The sequence below is a fragment of the Perca fluviatilis genome, chromosome 8 (genome assembly GCF_010015445.1).
Source record: "Perca fluviatilis chromosome 8, GENO_Pfluv_1.0, whole genome shotgun sequence".
NCBI lineage: Eukaryota > Metazoa > Chordata > Actinopteri > Perciformes > Percidae > Perca > Perca fluviatilis.
This window is the reverse complement of record NC_053119.1, coordinates 33,081,634-33,101,981: the sequence shown is the minus strand read 5'-3', so window position 1 is coordinate 33,101,981 and position 20,348 is coordinate 33,081,634. Positions and strand designations below refer to the sequence as shown.

The window sequence follows — 20,348 nt, the reverse complement described above, 5'->3', positions numbered from 1 at the left end:
TTCCCAATCAAGATACACTGATAAGAATTGCTTTCCATTGTTAATATGTACTTAAAAACAGTTCTGAAATGCAAAATAATAGAATTTTAATCATAAAACATGTGATTAATCGCGATTAACTATATAAATTCTGCGATTAATCGCAATTAAAAAACATTAATCGTTTGACAGCCCTAATACATTTATAAACTAATTATGTTATATTGCACTCAACTAATGATAAAATAACACAAATTATAACATTACTCATAATTAGTAAACATAAATCATCATTTCATTGTTTATTCACAGTAAAATAACTATGAACTGAAGTTTAATTAACTATCATTTAATCCAGAGCCTGTTCAGCACCTCAGGGGTGCCAATGGAGGAGGATCCAGCCTCCCAAAAAAGTTCAACCAGGCTCAACTTTTGCTGCAACGCAATGTCATCCGGCAAGGCCCTGCGTTGGTCAATCACATACATGCGAACGCACATTCCTGGTAGATTACTTTGAGACTAGATCATATTTCTACTTTTCTTGTGAAGACAAAAACAAGATTTTTAAAAGGGTGCTCAGTTATATTAGCATTTGTTTTCTAAATCTTCTCAATGGCATAACCACAAAACAAGTAACTGTAACCTTAGGAAACTGGAAGTAAATGTGACAAAAACTATATTCCTACAAAACTACAAAAGCAGCTGAGGGAACACAAGGATTTAGACTGTGTCAATTACTGTTGACAATAAGGTGACAGCACATGGACATAAACAAAGCAACAGTGATGTGTGAGTCATGTGATATCTGATGAAATGATAGAGATGTTCATGCAGTGGCGGTGGTGTGTAACTTGTTAAGCATCTCACTTCGCTTGTCTCGGTTCGGAGCGTTTGTGCGTCGCACGGTTCGTCAGTACACTGTTAATGTACACTAACCACTTACTGCCCACTTTCGACACCTATGTTAAAACACTTACTGGAAATGATGAGGGGGATGAGTGTGACGAACGCAACACATGGCAGCTGATGGGACGAACACGTCACGTGGGTCTTGCTGCTCCCGAATTTCAAAACAGACTCTAATGGCGTCTCGTTCTGAATACGATCTCGTATTTTACGAAAATAGTTCACAAAATGTGTTTCTGAAAACATTTTAAGAGAGAAATAGGCCATACATTCGCTGAATCTGTCTGTTTTTTTAATCGACAAAGGTCAGTTTAAAAGATTTTCGTCAGATTTTGAGAGGCGCCGAGCCGACCGCTCCTCAAGTGGAGTGTGGAGTGCTGGTGCTGCAGGTCACGTCACATGCAGAAATGTCAAGTGGGAGAGATAAGGAAGGCTGCCCAGAGTTGGAGTATGCGCCAGCATCGTATAAGTCTGGTGTGTGGGAACAGTTTGGATTTCATGTTACCTATGATGACAGCGGAAATAAAACAATAGATAGAACTGCCACTGTGTGCATGTATTGTGCAAAATGCATTAAATATGCTAATTTTAGCTATATATCATATGCTGAAGTTTATTTCTGGAGTGTTAAAAATTAAAAGAAAAAATAACAAGAACCGTACAGAACCGAAAACCATGACCCTAAAACCGTGATACGAACCAAAGGTTTTGTGAACCGTATCATCCCTAATATATATATTTCCAATACTTTCTTTATTGGGTTTTTAACAGTTACAATACAATATAACCTTCCCACCCCTCCCCCTACAACATTAACAAAAAAACTATATATATATATAAATAAGTAAAAAAAAAAGGAGAGTTAGCACATCTTCATAAAAAGTATAAATCCCACATTATAAAGCAATTAGTCCAGAAAACAAGAGAACTGACACACACAAAACAAAACAAAAAATAAATAAATAAATAAAATAAACAAATAAAATAAAATAAAAAAGAATATATAAAAAAAATTAATAATAATAATATAGTGGTTTTAGCAGAGATAGATACTTATGAAAGACCGGCATGCACACATTTTTAAAGAAGATAAGTAAAACTAAAATAAAAACCAGAAGGATGATACAACAAAGGGGAATTGAGGTAGGTTACTCCATTTTAGAGACAGGGGAGCTCTTTAAAATATCTTATAAAGGGGGACCATGTGTCTTGAAACTTACATTTTGAACCCCGTATCATGTATTTAATCTTTTCGAGTTGAATGTAAGACATCACTTCCTTCAACCAGCTTTTATGTGTTGGGGGGTCTACCTTTTTCCACTGAAATAATATTAAACGCCTTGCCAATAATGTAGTGAAGGCGATAACAGAACGAATATCTTTCCTAAGTTCTGTACCCTCGGAAGCAACGCCGAAAATGCACATTAAGGGATCGGGGTCAATTTGGATGCCATAGATATTTTTATAGGATTCGAAAATCTTTCTCCAAAACTCCTCCAACCCAGGACAAAGCCAAAACATGTGGGCAGTTGTGGCAGGCGATTGCAAACACCTATTGCACGCAGAGTTGACATTCGGGTAAATCTTAGCTAGTTTGGCGTTAGTGAAATGAAGCCTATGAAGAACCTTAAATTGGACTAAGCCATGCCTCGCACAGGGTGAGGAGGAGTGCACATGGTTTAAAGCATCTTCCCATTCTCCATCTGTAATTTCTCGCCGTAAATCACTTTGCCAAGCCTTGCGAATATCTTCCAAGTTCTGTGGATCTATAGATGTTATAATAGAGTATATGCTTGAAATAAGTCCTCTACTATGCGGTTTCAGATCAAGCAATGTATCCATAGGTGATGTAGGGGGTATTCCTGGAAAGGAGGCAAAAACCTTTTTGACGAAACTCCTAATCTGCAAGAATCTAAAAAAGTGGGATCTTGGTAAGGCAAAATTACGTACAAGCTCTTCAAAGGAGCAAAAATTATTATCAATATATAAGTCTCTTAGGAGCCTAATGCCCCTTTCCTCCCAGACACAAAAATCAGAGTCCACATAAGATGGAGGGAATAAACAGTTAGAGACCAAAGGACCTAGAATGGAAGCTGATTGCAAACCAAAATGTTTTCTAAATTGGGCCCAAATTTTTAAAGTGTGAGTCAGTGCAGGATTGGGGGGAGAGTTGTAATTTTTCCCCACCAGGGGGAGTGAAGAGCAAATTAGAGAGCAAAGTTTGAAGTAAGTACATGATTGTTCCATTTGCACCCACAAAGGAGTTTTTTGAGGATCTACACTAGGTAGCCAATAAATTATTTTTTGAACGTTGCATGCCCAATAGTAAAATAAAAAATTTTTTTTTTTTTTTTTTTTTTTTTTTTTTTTTTTTTTTTTTTTTTCCAAAAATTTTTTTTTTTTTTTTTTTTTTTTTTAAAAAAAATTTTTAAAAAAAAAAAAAAAATATTTTTTTTTTTTTTTTTCTTTTTTAAAAAAAAAATTTTAATTTTTTTACATTCCGATCCAAAAGTGGGCAAAAATTGGTCTCTTAAACAAATTATTAAACGATCTTGTGACTTGTACACCTAAGTATTTAAACCCCTCACGTACTACTCTGAACGGGATAGAGGAGGAGTCTCTACAAGAGCCGGAGTGATCGGAAAAAACTCACTCTTACTCATGTTAAGCTTATAGCCAGATAACTTGCCAAATTCCTTTATTAGTGAAATAATTTGAGGTATTGAGGAGGTTGGGCTTGATACATATAATAAAACGTCATCTGCATATAATGAAATTTTATGCTCTGTACCATCGCCGCGTAATACCTTTAAAATTTGCTGTATTGGCACGCGCAGCCCCCAAGGGCTCAATTGATAGGGCCGAATAGCAGAAGAGAGAGAGGCACCCTTGTCTGGTGCCCCGGTGTAGAGGGAAGTATTCAGAGTGTACATTGTTTGTACACACTGAGGCTTTCGGGGAGGTATATAACAGTCTCATCCATGAGATTAAGTCTGTAGGAAATCCAAACTGTTTAAGAGTGTTAAAGAGGTATTCCCATTCTACCCTATCAAAGGCCTTTTCAGCATCGAGAGAGATTACTGCTTCAAGTTCGCCTGGGGGAATATTATATAGTTGTCGTAGATTATTAAATGGGTTACGGCCTCGAATAAATCCTGTTTGGTCAGGCGAAATTATAGTAGGGACAATGGGTTCAAGGCGTAGCGCAAGAATTTTTGACAAGATTTTAAAATCCGCATTCAGAAGCGAGAATGGCCTGTATGATTCGCAACGAGTGGGATCCTTACCCTCCTTTGGGATAAGAGAAATTGAGGCCTGCGTGAGTGTTGAGGGAAGGGTTCCTGTATTGAACGACTCATTATAAACAGCCACAAGAAGCGGGCCCAGCAAAGCTGAAAACTTCTTATAGAATTCTATCGGGAATCCATCTGGACCCAGAGCCTTACTGCTCTGCATTGCCGCAATAGCCTGCGCAACTTCTGCTGCGGCCACAGGTCTGCCTAGGTCAGAGTGAAGGTCAGAATTAACAGTTGGTAAATCAATTTTTTTGAAGAAGTCAAAAGTTGCAGAATCACTCGGATACTCTGAGGTATATAGGGTAGAGTAAAAATTGACAAAACTATCATTAATATCTTTCAGATTATGTAGCATGGATCCAGATGGGGTCTTAATATGAGTTATCATTTTAGAGTTATTTAATTGACGAGACTGAAAAGCCAATAATTTACTGGCCTTGTCCCCAAACTCATAAAATGTATGCCGCGTTTTTAACAACCTCCTCTCTTCATGTGCAGTTGACAGCAAGTTATACTCGGACTGAAGGCTTATTCTTTCTTTGTATAAGCGTGGACAGGGAGAGATGGCGTACTGTTCATCTAACCTGTTGATAGCTTCTGAAATATTTCTGAGTTTAGAGAGCTCTTGCTTTTTAGCATAGGAGGAGAAAGAAATTATTTTTGCCCCGCAAATAAGCTTTCAGTGCCTCCCAAAGTACAGATCTAGATATATCATGTCTGTCATTCAGTTCCAAATACATATTAATCTCTTTAGATAGAAAAATTATGAATTCGTCATCTGCCAAAAGCAATGTATTTAGTCTCCAGGGTTTAAAGGAAGGGTGCAGAGTTGGTAAACTAAGCACAAAAGAGGAAGGAGCATGATCAGATATAACAATGCTATGATACATACTAGATGAGACAAAGGGCACGATACTCTTATCCACTAAGAAAAAAATCAATGCGACTATACGAGTGATGAACAGGAGAGAAAAAGGAGAATGTTCTGGAAGAAGGAAAAAGAAATCTCCAGGGGTCTAACAGTCCAAATTGGTCACAGAAATGTTTAATGCTTATAGCTGCCTTGGAAGGCTGTATGACTCTAGCGGAGGATCTATCTAGCGAAGCGTTTAGAACACAGTTAAAGTCCCCACCTATAATTAAAGCATAATCATCAGCAGGTGGGATAGATGTAAAGACTTTGCTGAAGAAATTGCTATCATCAAAGTTTGGGGCATAAATGTTAACAAGGATAACTTGCCTGTCAAGCAGGCGGCCTGTGACGATAACGTAGCGACCCGAGGAGTCAGTAATAACCTTTTCACTGGTGAAAGAAATGCTCTTCCTGATAAGAATAGCAGTACCTCTGCCTTTTGCATTAAAGCTCGAATGGAATACCTGTCCTCCCCAATTCTGCCTAAGTTTAATTACATCTGAGTTAAGAATATGGGTTTCTTGCAGAAAAATAATGTCTTCGTTTAATTGTCGTAAGTGAGAAAAAATCTTATTTCTTTTAAAGGGGTGATAGAATGCAAAACCGATTTTACCCTGTCATAGTTGAATAACGACAGTTCGGTGGGTAAATAGGACATACATAGAAGCTCAAAGTCCCATTGACACCCCTTTACTATGAAAATCTCATATTTTGAAACTGCCGCTGAAAACGGGCGAATCCCAACAAAGCTGAGTTGCTTACGCAAGCGTCTCAAAATCCCGGAACCAAAGAGAACAGTCAACGCCCCAATATTTACATAGGCTACACAACTGACCTGAGATCAGGTAGTCTTCTGAATCTAGCTAGGTCATGCAGATCTCTGCTATTCCATTACAAAATTCACTTCTGAAACTTTTTTCGAGAAATCAACCATATAAAGCTCAAATATGGGCCGCTTTACGAAAAGGATGGCCAATTGCAAAATTTTTCTCCGACTGTGTGCGGAGTTTAGTTCGCCGTGTTGGTGCTGCCTGGGTTGCCATTGCCACCCTGACCCGCAGTGTCAGCGAGGCTTACGCCCGCCAATCTTTTACCGCAGCCCCGGGGTTCCAGTTAATCTTATAATGGGTATGTGTGTTGAGTTATTTAAACAAACAATCGGGGAAATAAAGCCTCTTGTCCGCGAGTCTCATTGATAGAGCCGCGGTGAGATGGAGTCCATCAATGAGAGCTAGCTAGCCTCCTCCTAACTCTGACATTCACAAAAATACATTCAATACATTCAAGTGTTAGCTAAGCTTTGTAAGACCTTGGGGAACCTGTAATATTCATGCCGTGACGAAATTCAAACTGTAAATATACTTTAGTTATGCGAAAGTGAGCAAGCTGCGATATTTCCCCATTGTAATGAATGGGACATATAGCAAGCAGCTGCTCGTCCTACAAAGACGCCTTGCGTTCATAAAAATGCCTTAAAATCAAATCGGACACAACGGTTAGCTTTATAAGACATTGGGGAATGATGTTGTATAAGTGGTGTGACGAAATTCAAACTGTAAATATAATTTAGTTATGGCGACAGTGTAGCTAGCTAGCTGCGGTATTTCCCCATTGTAATGAATGGGACATATAGCAAGCAGCTGCTGGTCCTACAAAGACGCCTCGCGTTCATAAAAATGCCTTAAAATCAAATCGGACACAATGGTTAGCTTTATAAGACATTGGGGAATTATGTTATATAAGTGGCGTGACGAAATTCAAACTGTAAATATAATTTAGTTATGGCGAAAGTGTAGCTAGTGTGGGATATAGATACACACGCTTTGCTGACCAAATGACTTATGTTCCTATAATATACTGCCTAATTATTACAGCAAGCTGCCTAGACTTAACGAGCTAAAAGTATGCTGCACGAGAACAGAACCAAGGCTGCACACAGGTGGCCTGCATCGTGCAAAGGAGGACATGTTCCTCTGTGGAATGCAGTAAGCAAGGACGGAGGACACCAAGACCTGGCTCAGTCACAATCCATCAAAAGCAACAGCCCACTTTGTAGAGACAGATGTTCGTGTGTGATATGTAACTGCCCTTGTTAAACTTCAATAAAAGACAGGCAAAAGAGGAAGAGAGTCAGAGCTCACTGGTGAGAGACAGACTGCGGAGTCTGCCTACGGAGTGATGCTCTCCTCCTATAGGAGCCTATTGTGTGAACTTTAACTTGTGTTTGTGAAGTTATTACTATCTATTGCAGTGAAGAAGTCCTCACCTGGGAGTGCACCTTGGAAGCACGACACTAGCTAGCTGCGGTATTTCCCCATTGTAATGAATGGGACATATTGCAAGCAGCTGCTGGTCCTACAAAGACGCCTCACGTTCATAAAAATGCCTTAAAATCAAATCGGACACAACGGTTAGCTTTATAAGACATTGGGGAATGATGTTATATAAGTGGCGTGACGAAATTCAAACTGTAAATATAATTTAGTTATGGCGACAGTGTAGCTAGCTAGCTGCGGTATTTCCCCATTGTAATGAATGGGACATATAGCAAGCAGCTGCTCGTCCTACAAAGACGCCTCGCGTTCATAAAAATGCCTTAAAATCAAAGTGGCGTGACGAAATTCAAACCGTAAATATATTATAGTTATGCCGGCAGCTGGCCGCGGAGCCCCGTAGTGCAGTATCCACAAAGGGTGACTTTGCCCTGGGTATGGAGCCCAGCAGGCTGCCGCTTTCTCGTCAGACTGTGTGGAGCTCCTAAAGTCCGACACGTCTTACCAAATTTGCAATTAGCCATCAAATTTTGTAAAACGGCCCATATTTCAGCTTTATATAGTTGATTTCTCGCTTAAAAAGTCTCAGAAGTGAATTTGGTAATGAAACATTGCAGTGTCTGGAATATGAGATTCTGTCGCTTCTCTAATGTATGTGTATTGGGGATTCGCTCAACCAATCAGCGCGCGTCTCTAATATGTGCGTATGGCAAGTCACTCAACCAATCAGCGCGCAGCTCATCTAAATATTCATGACCATACCATATTTGGAAGAAAAGCTCTTGTTACAAATAGGGCCAAAACACAGAGATGCATAAGGGCCAATAAAATATCAACCAGGCCATTTTCAGCCCAACCAATGTTACATACCCCATTAGGAGACCATAAGGAACAGTGTGAAATACCCTATATAATCATTCTATCACCCCTTTAATGACATTATTCATGCCTTTCACGTTCCATGTTATGAAATTTACATCACATTTATTAACGTTGGACATCTATCAGAAAGTATTTGTAAATGAATAAGGCACATCTAGCGAAACTGTCACAACGCCGCACACAAGCACCTTGACTCCGAACAATGAATGGTGAGAAAAAAGAGAAAAATAAAATAAAATAAAATAAATAAATAAATAAATAAAAAATAAAAATAAAAACCGTTAAATTCCCCTCCCGCCCCCCTCCCTCCTTCAAACAACGAACATCTGCTGGTATACTAAGAACCATAACTCACCAGCTCGCGTTTTTGCTCCTTGAAACTAAGTTGCTATTGATAGAAGAAATAAGTGACATTTACTATGAACTAAAGAGTGTGGATCAGTCCAAACTTAAATGAGTCTCTTCGTTATCATCACCACTTGAGCCAAACAGAACCTGTGCTCAGCGGGAAACAAAAGTGGAGACACGTAGGTCTACATTATCTGCCGAGATGTGAGTTCCTACTCACTCGTTGAAGGGGGGGCAATCCTCCTCACAAATTCCAAAGCCCGCTGCGGGGAATCGAAAAAAGTTTTCGTCCCGTCATGATTGATCCGTAGACGCACAGGGAAAAGGAGGCCGATTTCAATTCCCGCTCCTCTGAGTTCAGCCTTTACCTGGTTAAATGCCGCTCTCCGCTTCGCAACATCAGCGCTTACATCTGGGTAGAAGTGTATACGCAATCCTTTGTATAACACCTGACCCTTTTCTCGTGCCAGACGGAGAATCAATTCCCTCATCTGGTAGTGATGCATTCGCACGATGAACGGCCTGGGGGCTTGATTAGCTTTCGGCGGGGGGGCTAGAGAACGGTGAGCCCTGTCCACCTCCGGCTTTTTGGAGAAACTCTGTTCACCAAATACCTCGAGTACCAGAGCCTCAATAAATGCAGAAGGATGAGAGCCCTCGGAGCCCTCGGGGATACCGATCACACAAATATTGTTCCTCCTGGATCGATTTTCCAAGTCATCGAGCTTGATCCTCAGTTTTTCGTTATCTTTCGACAGCGCTGAGCACGTAGATTCCAGGGCAGTAACGCGGCCATCCACGTCGGTAAGGGATTCTTCCACATCCTTCAGTTTCTGTTCTTGCTCCAGTAATGAAGTTTTCACCGCAGAGATAGATGATTTAAGCTCTGTAAGGATCTCCACCCTGGCGCCGCTACCTCAGATCTAATCCCACCAAGGAGTTCTCTGATATCCCCTGACTCGAAGCGGGCGCCGCGCGCGCATACTCTGCGTATCGCCAGCAGCCTCAGTAATATCGGACGCCTTTTAGTGTTGTTTCTCGGCATGTTTCTTACTGAGGGTCGTGAATAGTATTTCAAACTGTGTCACTGAATAAGTGTTGAATGAGTCGTAAAATAATAGGAAACACGCGGAGCAGAAAACTTAAAGACTTCTCACGCCGCCATCTTACCGGAAGTCCCCTAATATATATATTTAATGCAGAACAGAGTCTGAAGCCAAAACATATCCTTTCATCCAAACAAACTTGACAACTACTCATTCATTTTGCAGGTTCACAGCTTTGTAGCTTACCCTGAGCAGGCCGGGGAACCAGCGGTTCTTCACCATGTCATACAGGTACAGGTCGTTGTAGAAGTCGCCCTCCAGCGTTTCCTCCTCTTCCTCATCACAAACCCCACCAAACAGCAGCGCCCGCCCTGCTGGGCCCACCGCAACAGAAAAACCAGAGCGAGGAGGGGGCTTGTTCCCAGAGGGGTTCAACCTGGACCACGACCACTTCTCTGGAGGACAGAGAAACAGTCAAGACAAGGCGGCGAAAAATCTAAGGAGCTGAAAAGTAGCTGAAAAGGGCTGGGAATCATTAAAAAAAATGTTGGTACCGATACCAATACTAAGACATTGACACCGGTTCCTGAACGCTGAAATCTTTTTATTTATTTTTCAGGTCCTACTACGTGAGCCCCGTCTCTGTAGTTAACGTAGAGTTTTTTTAACCTGCGTATCTCTACGACGTGTAACGTTAGACAGCCATTCGGCAGCATTATTCAAAATATCAAATTCGGTACCCAGCCCTATAGCTGAATGATTCTATTAATCTTCATAATTTGTATTGCCTTCAATAATTAAAATGTTGCCCCCCCCCCCCCCCCCCCCCCCCCCCCACACATACACAAGCCAAATATCTATGAAATCAAATGTCTAAAAATATCAAACTCGTCAGTGATGTCGATATCAATACAAAGAATTTGATTACATCAAAAAGGTTTTACATCGAAGAGCATTGTCAGCTTTATGACCTATTGCAGAGAGATTGATGTTTACATGACAGCCTGGATCTGATTCTAAAAGCTCAATCTTTTGGACACATGGGGGCTGAACTCCACAAGAGCAGACTGCAGCGTATCCTCCGCTTTGCTGAGAAGGTGATTGGCTGCAATCTGCCGGCTCTCCAGGACCTCAGCGTCCTGGAGGCTGAGGTACAGTGGGTTTATCAGAGATTGTCACTGAAAAGCTGGCTGTTGCTGCTATAAAAGCAAAAAATCATTCTCAGGGAGGTTGTCTCTACAAGTGACTGTCTGCCACAGTGTCTTTGTACATACAACCACTAAGAGTCACACTTATTTTATAAATTCTATACTTATACAGCAAGTCCAATTATGTTCCGATGAATTAATCAAACTTACTTGATGTACTGAGTAGAATATATGAAACTGTGCTGATCTCTATGGGTTTGTTTTGTTTCTTATAGAATTTAAAATGTACCGAGGCCGAGTTCTTAATGCAGCGGCCCGGGTCCGACCCGTGGCCCTTTGCTGCATGTCATCCCCCCCTCTCTCTACCCTTTTTCCTGTCTTCATCTGTCCTATCAAATAAAGGCCAAAAAGCCCAATAAAATAATCTTTAAAAAAAGAATTTAAAATGAACATGATTTGGAATAGGCTGTCTCTCTTTACCCATTACTGGTATGAGGCAAGTAATGATGTAATCAAACATGTTACATGTCTACCGCCCCCTCCATTACAGACATAATTTCCTTGTTTATTACTCAGTGTCCTTCTGCCTACCTGGTGTTCTCATGGAAACCTCCAAACACCAGCAGCTGTTTCTTGCTGAGGACCATCCGGTGGCCGCTGCGACCTGGTGGACCCCCAGGTGCCCTGGAAAAACACAGAACCTCAAATCATTTCAGATCACTGACGTCTGTAAAATCATCCTTATGAATACAAAGTGAATATCCACAACACTGTGCTCCTATGGGACTTGGGACTGTAATATTCTTATTACCTAAGTAATCAACTTATTTACTAATTAGGCTGACATTACAGAATGGAATGAACTAATGAAGATGTCTTCATGAATGAACATAATATGAAATATTTTTAGCCACCCTCGGATTCCTGTATTCACACATTCAATCTGCCGATCATTACTTCCATTCATGCAGCGGTGGAAGAAGTATTCAGATCCTTTACTTAAGTAAAAGTACTGATACCACACTGTAAAAATACTCTGTTGCAAGTAAAAGTCCTGCATTGAAAAGGTTACTTTAGTAAAAGTATTTAAGTATCATCATGAAAATGTACTTAAAGTATTAAAACTAAAACTACTCAACTCCTCACATTTTAGAAACTGGAAATGATCCAAACAGTTCTGTCAATCAACTAAGGCCACGTCCACACGTACCAAAACAATCTTTTTTTTCCCCGTCTTCCCTGGCATCGTTTCAAGAATGTTTGCGTCCAAACGGATCCATTTGTAAATGACTCAACGCGTTACTTCATATTCCAGGCCAGATTAATGTAGTGGAGTAAAAAGTGCAATATTTCCCTCTGAGATGTAGTGGAGTAGAAGTAGAAAGTGGCATGAAAAGAAAAGACTCAAGTAAAGTACAAGTACCTCAACATTTGAACTTAGGTACAGTACTTGAGTGTACCTAGTTACATTCCACCACTGCATTTATGATGCCTTCCGTTCATCGTTACATCTATTGTTATGACCCTCTGCACATACTTGATGTTCTCCCACGTGTGTGTCGCCAGGTGCAGCACCCAAAGGTCCTTGTAGTGGTAGAACTGTTCCCCATTTGGAGAGGCAAACTCTCCGCCAAACACCCAAAGCTGACCCCCACCCTGGGGGACTACCACCGCCTAAGGGGAGGGAGGAGGGAGGAGGGAGGAGGGAGGAAGGAGGAGGGAGGAGGGAGGAGGGAGGGGACAGAGGGGAGGAGGGAGGGGGACAGAGGGGGAGGAAAAGAAAGGAGGGGAGGGAGAGGGCTGCATAAAAAGAGCGAGATAAGGACGTTTGATGTCCTCGGATTTAATTGGTTTTCTTGCAACAAGCCATCAGCCGTGATGACATTGCTGATAAGTTCCTAAATTTCCTCCGATTGGTGTTGCAGCAGTCTGCCCCCGTGTGGTTTAAATGAAGAACCACATAAATGATGAAGGACTTCCAAACAAAATTATGTTCCAGTGGAACAAATGTAACACTACCAGGGTCTATTAAACATAGCTGTAAACTTATTGAGAATCAGAATCAGAATGGGATTTACTGTCAAGTAAGTAACACTTACGAGGAATTTCCCTCAGTTGGGGCCGCATACATAAACACATTAAACAAACAATAGATACAGAAAACATATATATATACACAGCACAATATAACTGTTTAACATTAAGAAAAACGAGGCTGTTTGGATTAGTGCAGGATGTTCAAAAATGTTGTGCAGGGTTTCTGCAGGTTTCACCAAGTCAACTTTAAGACTTTTAAAGATCTTTTTAAGACCATTATGAATGAAATGTAAGACCTACCTATGTCATGAAATCAAAAAAATGTCAGAGTCCGAAAACATTGTCTGAAACAATTCACCGATTTCCTCATTGGCATTAGAGGACTGGTGTCTAGATTGGCTGCAAAATAAGTTGCATGTTGGTCTCACTTGTAGTCGTAATACAGCGAATTATATTTGGACTAGCAACAGAAAGAACTACAACACCACGGAATAAAAGAAAAATATATATATATACATATACTAAAGTGCTACGAGAGCATTTTAATGAGCATTAGAGGTAGCGTGACATGGACGTAGAAAAATTAAGACCTGTTGAAAATTATTTAAGACCTAGAACACAATACTTAAGCGAATATAAGACATTTTAAGGACTAAACTTTTGACTTTGAAATTTTAGACTTTTTAAGACACCGCGGAAACCCTTGTTGAGAGATGTGCAAAAGTTCAGGCTATATAGGGTGATAAATGTGCTATATAGAATGAACACCTGTCATTTGGTTAATATTAGTCACCTGGTCTTTGCTTATTTGGAAGTGGTACTGCATAACTAAAAGTGTCGCTGAGAATCAAATCAAATACAATAAAGCTGAGAACTTATACAGGCAGAGGGACAGACAGAGAGAGAGAGAGAGAGAGAGAGAGAGAGAGAGAGAGAGAGAGAGCACCAGGATGCTCTCTGTGGGTGTACCTGGTGAGAGCAGCGTGGGGGAGGAGGGTTGGGGATGTCTGATTTAACCCAGCTGTTCTTCTTGATGTTGTAGAAAAACAGATCGTTGTACAGGTACGTCTGCAAAAACAAGTTTTTAAATGAAGAATGTATTCAGTGGAATGTCTGCTGTAACATACTGAATACACTGGGAAAAAAGAGGAGTTGGTGGATTAAACGTCACCACGTTGAACCATCTAATTAGCTACTCATTCAGGGTATTTTCTACTACCTTCTTTCCATTGAAGAATTCTCCCCCAAACAGGATGAGTTCGTCTTTCTCAGGATGGGCGGAGAGAGACGCACTCAATCTGAAAAACATGAAAAGACATCAGAGACAAAACATACATACATCCTCCGTGTTATTTTTTTACTATCTGCTCTAGTTCTTTCAACGTTTTAGACACAGATATAGGGGGTATCGTTCAAAAATATTCGGTACCGATACCAATACCGTGATTTCGATACCAGTTCCTAAACAATACTTTTTTTTATATCAATTTTATAAAACAAAAAGAAAATTACATTACGGAACAAATTCATTTATTTTATTTTTCTCTGTGTGTAAGGTAGAGTTTTTCCTGCGTGTCTCTACGACGGTTAACGTTAGACAGTCAATCAGCAGCATTATTAGATCTTTGTAGAAGCATGTTGCATACGTATTGGCTCACTGACGCTGATAAGATTTACTACTTAGGTACTGAAATTGGGTACTGCAATGGCGAGGCACTTTTTGATACTAGATACTTTAGAGGCAATTTGGTCGGTGCCTCAAAAGTATGGAATTCGGTACCCAGCACTACACAGATTTGATAATAATAACAGTCCAAAATTATGTGAAATTGCATGTTTTTTATTGAAAAACGTCACCTTTTCTTGATGGAGAAAACCCCTAAACCCTCCGCCAAATACGTGCAGCATAAGTCTTACACAAACCTAGGGAAAACACTGTAATCTCCCTTGAGACTGCTTCGCAGCCAAGGTGGCAACGTCGCTCTAGGGATGGCAGTGTTGGTCTGTCGGTCAGTCAGTCAAGACTGATTTTCATGTTGCCGTAATAACACCACAGCAATCTGTAAAACAGCCCAGCAGCGACTACAACTTCCTTTAAAAGCTAAACTAGATTGGGGTGTGTGGAAAATTCAACTGGAACACTAATACTCTATGGTAGAGTCAGTCATTACATTTGCTATTATTACTTAGTTTAGTTTTCTCTCGACAGGTGACAAGAACATGCATTACGACATAGTTTTTAGACGGTAGTTAAGAATTGACCCTTTTCTATCTGAATGTTGATTTAGAAGAAATTATATATTTTATCTCTCATGTTATTTAACTGTTAAATACTCCTGAGTCTCCTAAGTCAGCTGATGATCTTCCATGCAAATATTGGTGGATGGCAATGGTAACTTTGTTTTAACCCCTGATGATTGGGCTGGTTGATGATGGCTAGATGTACTCAAGACTTGTTGTTATGCTAATACTGAGCTAGCAATATGCATGTTATATATGTTTTATTATGATCTGTGTTCAAGGCTGTATATGCAAGACAATTTTCCCAATAGGGACAATGAAGTTGAACCTTGGTGATGGAGGTGGACATGTTGTCTCTACAACTTGGGTCTTCTTTGCATCCAGATTCTGAAACTCAGCAATCAGAGCCTCCAGATCCTCCTGGAGACAGACAAGGAAGGAAGGAAGGAAGGAAGAACGTAACCAAATGGCTTTCAAACATAAGCGAATGTTGTGGGTCCTAGTAATATGGGTAATATGAATATTAGCAATATTGCTATTACTAATTATAGACTGTTTTGTTGTTACCTGGCACTAATTTAGTTTGAGAGTTGAATTTTAGTTACCATTTGCAGTAAACAGACCAGTAGGTCAGCTAAAAATGATTTTCCCAACATCCATGAAGTACAAAGCTACAAAGTTATTGGCTCGGCAGACTGTGCTATTTCTCTGTCATATGCATATAAATATATAATAGGAAAAGATACATATACAGTCACAGAACAAATATTAACATACAGCGTTAACCCAGGTATGTTGATGTTAACGTTAGGTTACCTCCTCTCGTTTGGACCGCTTTGAAACTTTTTTCTCCATTTTGGCAGCTGTCTTCTCCGCTCCCTTTACCTTCTTTTCTTTCTTGCCTTTTTTTACCATGACTGCTGTGATGCACTGACAGATATTGTTAAATTTCCTGGTGGTTAGGAGTATCTGTTAATTTAAATGAAGTCGGTGTCACATGTAGATCCAAACAAACTCGCATGCCGACGGAGGCATGCCTTTCCTCTGACCAGTGAGATTTACTTCCTGCAACAAACTTGACGTAAGTAAATTGTCAAAGCGCAACATCGCTCTCTAGCGGGCCGGAGGAAACTGTGCGCATGTGAATATAATGTATATTTATACTAGACCAGAGGTTACTTCATGGTTGAATATTATTTGATATATAATATTATTATTGAACAAACAGTGGCCAGAAAACACAGGGAGCAAGCAGAAAATGTTGAAATCGTGTGTCAAGTCAAGGAAAAAGGGAACGTTTTACTTTGTTAATAGTATTCCCTTGCTTCAATGCATGTTTCACCTTATTACATAATATACACATATAGCTTTCACACATTCATGTTAATATGTATGCATATAAATTTATGTAGGGACAGATTTGGCACACAAACAACCTGGTTTTCCATGGGGCAGTTTTTCACTTGGGCCTGTTATACTTTGTAAAGCAAATCTATGTGTCATCATATTGCTTGCTCCTGCGGCATTAACCAGTTAGTTCTGCAGTTCAGAAACAATTGTAGCAGGGAGGGAAGATGACGATACTATATACGATACGATACAACTTTATTGTCAGTTTACACTGAAAATCATTTTTGCATCCTTAGGCATTTCCGTTTAAGGGATTTGCACACAGTTACACAAAGGCTTGTATAAAGTACTTGAGTAAAAGTACAAGTATCAAGAAAATGACTTTGGTAGAAGTTTTTTTTTTTTTTTACTTTGGTAGAAGTTAATGTCAGCTTTTAGAATAGTAGGCCTACTTGAGTGAAAGTAGTAACTGATATTTATTGTACTTAAGTATCAAAAGTAATTTTCTAATATTAAATGTGCTTAATTATTAAAAGTAAAAGTTAAAAACTTAGATTATCAACTTTGTGGCTTCCTTATAGTAAAGCATCAGGGTTGTTGCAACACATTCTCACTACCATCTCGTAAAATACGGATGCTTGGTCAGCACCCCATTCTCCAAACCTTCTTTTTTGCAGTAACAACAACTAACTAACAAATTCCTTCTGATTTTACTTTGTAGCAAAGAAATAACAAAGACGCTTAAGGGAAATGTATCGGAGATAAAGTATACATTTAAAAGTGCAGTAGGTAAGACTTATAAAACAAACTTTCTGTCATATTTGTTGAAACTGACCCTATGTTCGAGTAGAACTACATGAAGCAGGTAATTTAAAAAAATATCCGGCTCCTCTGGCACCACCTGCAGCCTGTAGTGCGCTTTTGCAAAAATCCACAGCTCCCTGTTCAGATGCACCAATCATGGCCAGGGGGGGGGGTGTCTAACTGCGTGTCAATCACTGCTCATGCACGCGTTCTCCCTTGTGGGGGGAGGGGCTTAGGAGACTGTTTTGGGCTTTAACAGAAAGGGGGGAGGGACTGACAAGTTGTCAATGTTCAAATCTTTTTACTAAGTCCTGGATCCTAAGACCTGGGTGGTATTTCAGAAAGCAGGTTTAACAAACTCTGAGTTTAACCCTGATGTCTGAGTTGATTTACCCTGAGATGGGAAACTCTGAGAAAAATATTTATTAATTTAACTTTTTTTTTTAAGTAAGTTCTGTAGTATAACTAACAGGAGACAAGTAATAATTGAGGTAAGTTTGGAGACATTACCTTATTTAATCATTAAATTAATAAATATTTCTTTTTTCGGTGTTGTAATTTGTAGACGTCCCTAAGCACTCGTCTAACTGCAGGTAGCAGCAGCAGCAGCAGCTAGCAGAAGAGAGCAGGCAAGTGTTCATAAACTTCTGGTGTACTTACAAACTTTCCAATCCATCGTTTTATGAGTGCATAACCTATTTGTACTAGTGTAGAAGTTTGGTATTATTTCGGGCATTATTATTGGGATAACTTACGAGATTCAAACGTGGGTCCATTAGCCCCTGCGCTAAGCTATTCAGCTGATAACGCTACTCTACGCTAACTCTCCCAATGTTCGACCCAGGTGAAAAAAGCTTCTGGGGGGGGTGTTTGGCTCGAGGTCATGGTGCAAAGGACCCTAGGGTGAAATTACTCCGAACCATCACTTTAAAATGCGCCTGATACAGACAGAATGAATGAATGAGGAAATGAAAGGGCGCTTTGTCAGAGGGAGGAGACCATACTGTCTATGGAGGAGACTGAGACAAACTCGAGGTTTCTCGAATAAAACCTGCTCCCGACCAGGTTAGGTTCACAGGCTCAGTTACCATAGTAACTGACTCTGAGGTGAAGTTACCTCTCTTTCTGAAACAGAAAACCCAGAGTTTCCCTCATCTCAGGGTTAACAAACTCAGAGTTTTCACTAAACCTGCTTTCTGAAATACCACCCTGGAGCAGTCCTACCTACAGCACCTTTAATTTATGAAATGTATTTTCTTTTAATGGACGTACAAAACACATTAAACCAGACAAAGATCCCAGATTATGATGATGATGATGATGATAATGATGATGATTAGTACTGAGTGGTAGTATGGGTATTTACACACTCTGTGTTCCCATGTGCATTGCGTGTTTGAAAACACGTGTCCGTTTATCTTCAGTGTGTGTGGAATGTCACAAAGAGAAACGGCAGGTGCTAATGAGCAGGAAAGTGTCTTATGGTCTTATGATATGGCATTTGTTTGTCACTTCCCACGCTGCTGTTAACTACAGTTGCAACAGTAACATGTGTCAAATTTCAGCTATAATATGATGCGTTGATGCTGAAAGTCAGGTAACCTCTTATTCAGAGATGAATTGAACACCATGGAGATGCAGCAAAAAGATGTAAGCACTCTTTGGATGGATGACAGGACATATAACCAGAAAGAGGCACTTGGATATTCCTTTAGACCCAGTCATTCAGAACCTTTACAGATGACTTGAACCACAGCATTACAATAGCACAGCAACTTCAGGGTGCATTATGTTAATCTCCTTTGATAATGAGAGGTTGAGAAATATTTTAGTGCCTGACACTCAAAGAGATAAAATGTCCAACTAAAGCAACACCCAGAAATTGAGTAATGTCTGCTTTGTGGAAGGAAGCTATTTTTAAAGATATATATTGCCAACTGCAGAATAAAATTTGGCAGTCAAATGATGAACAAGATTGCTATGTATTGCTTTTTTTATATCAGTGTCTCATCTATGCCTTCCGGTCTTTTGAATCAATCAGCCCTCTCTGGTTAAATGGAAGTCTTATCCTTCATCCCCATCAATCCTTATTATTTCATATCAGCTCACAGTGATCAGCAATTAAGGAGACAATGTCTTTTTTTCACTTATGAATTTATCAAGGCCAGTTTCTGTTGTGGGTGTCAGCTCTTTCCAACCATCTGTCAGCATATTGTAATATTAATTTTCCTTCCCAGCATCTACAAACACTTGCAAAAGATCATACACACATGTACACACACACATTGGGTGACTACACACACACACACACACACACACACAAACATCACATGACTGCTTTGCCCACAACTAACTCCTGACTGCGAACCCTTGGAGCTTTTTGGAGGCGCCCCAGGGTATGTGCTACTTTGTGTGTGTGTGTGTGTGTGTGTGTGTGTGTGTGTGTGTGTGTGTGTGTGTGTGTGTGTGTGTGTGTGTGTGTGTGTGTGTGTGTGTGTGTGTGTGTGTGTGTGTGTGTGTGTGTGTGTGTGTTGGGGGGGAGACGGACATACCCTTTTTCCTGGAAGCCAGACCCACTAATACATATAATTTGAGTCATGTGGGGATCAGGACAGGGGCCCATGAGCAATACTGGTTCCCAGACGATTGTCTTAGAGACCAGCCTGCAGATGTAATAATGTATGCAGGATGCAACAAAAGTGGCACACAAGTCACGGGGACTAAGTTATACTGTTGATCAGCAGACATGGTGAATACATAAATACTGAAAAAGCCATTCTGTGAAATTACTGGCTGTCTCACATGGTGGTGAATGTTTCCAACAGGTGCAGGTGTTGATTTTACTATCACTTACACTTACTCTAGGAAGCATGTTATAATTGAAATGCAAGGGAAGACAATTCTCTGCCCACACCGTCAACCCAGTTTCAGTTGGATGTCTTGCATTGATTGTCCATGTGTGTGGGACATTTAGATAAAGTAAGAGCCAACATGCATTTAAATGAGACGCAATGTCAAAGATACATTTTACACTGAACTGCAAAAGATGAGAGATTTTAGATTTAGTTTATGCAACTTTTCAGGTAGCCTGCACAGGCTTTACCCAATAATGTGAATGGTGTCTG

At 40.1% G+C, this 20,348-nt stretch overlaps 1 protein-coding gene across 1 annotated transcript in view; it reads right to left on the bottom strand.

The window, feature by feature from the left end:
* The window catches only part of klhdc4 (kelch domain containing 4), a 29,686-nt gene extending 13,560 nt beyond the window's left edge, over window positions 1-16,126 (bottom strand). The window contains exons 1-8 of the mRNA XM_039809147.1: window positions 15,886-16,126; window positions 15,398-15,489; window positions 14,048-14,126; window positions 13,798-13,896; window positions 12,329-12,465; window positions 11,383-11,475; window positions 10,684-10,789; window positions 9,890-10,096 (exon numbers count right to left, since the gene is read on the bottom strand). Of these exons, the coding sequence (XP_039665081.1) occupies window positions 9,890-10,096; window positions 10,684-10,789; window positions 11,383-11,475; window positions 12,329-12,465; window positions 13,798-13,896; window positions 14,048-14,126; window positions 15,398-15,489; window positions 15,886-15,984 (912 nt within the window). The 5' untranslated portion in view covers window positions 15,985-16,126. The remainder of the gene's footprint in view (window positions 1-9,889; window positions 10,097-10,683; window positions 10,790-11,382; window positions 11,476-12,328; window positions 12,466-13,797; window positions 13,897-14,047; window positions 14,127-15,397; window positions 15,490-15,885) is intronic.
* Window positions 16,127-20,348: the final 4,222 nt, after the last annotated feature.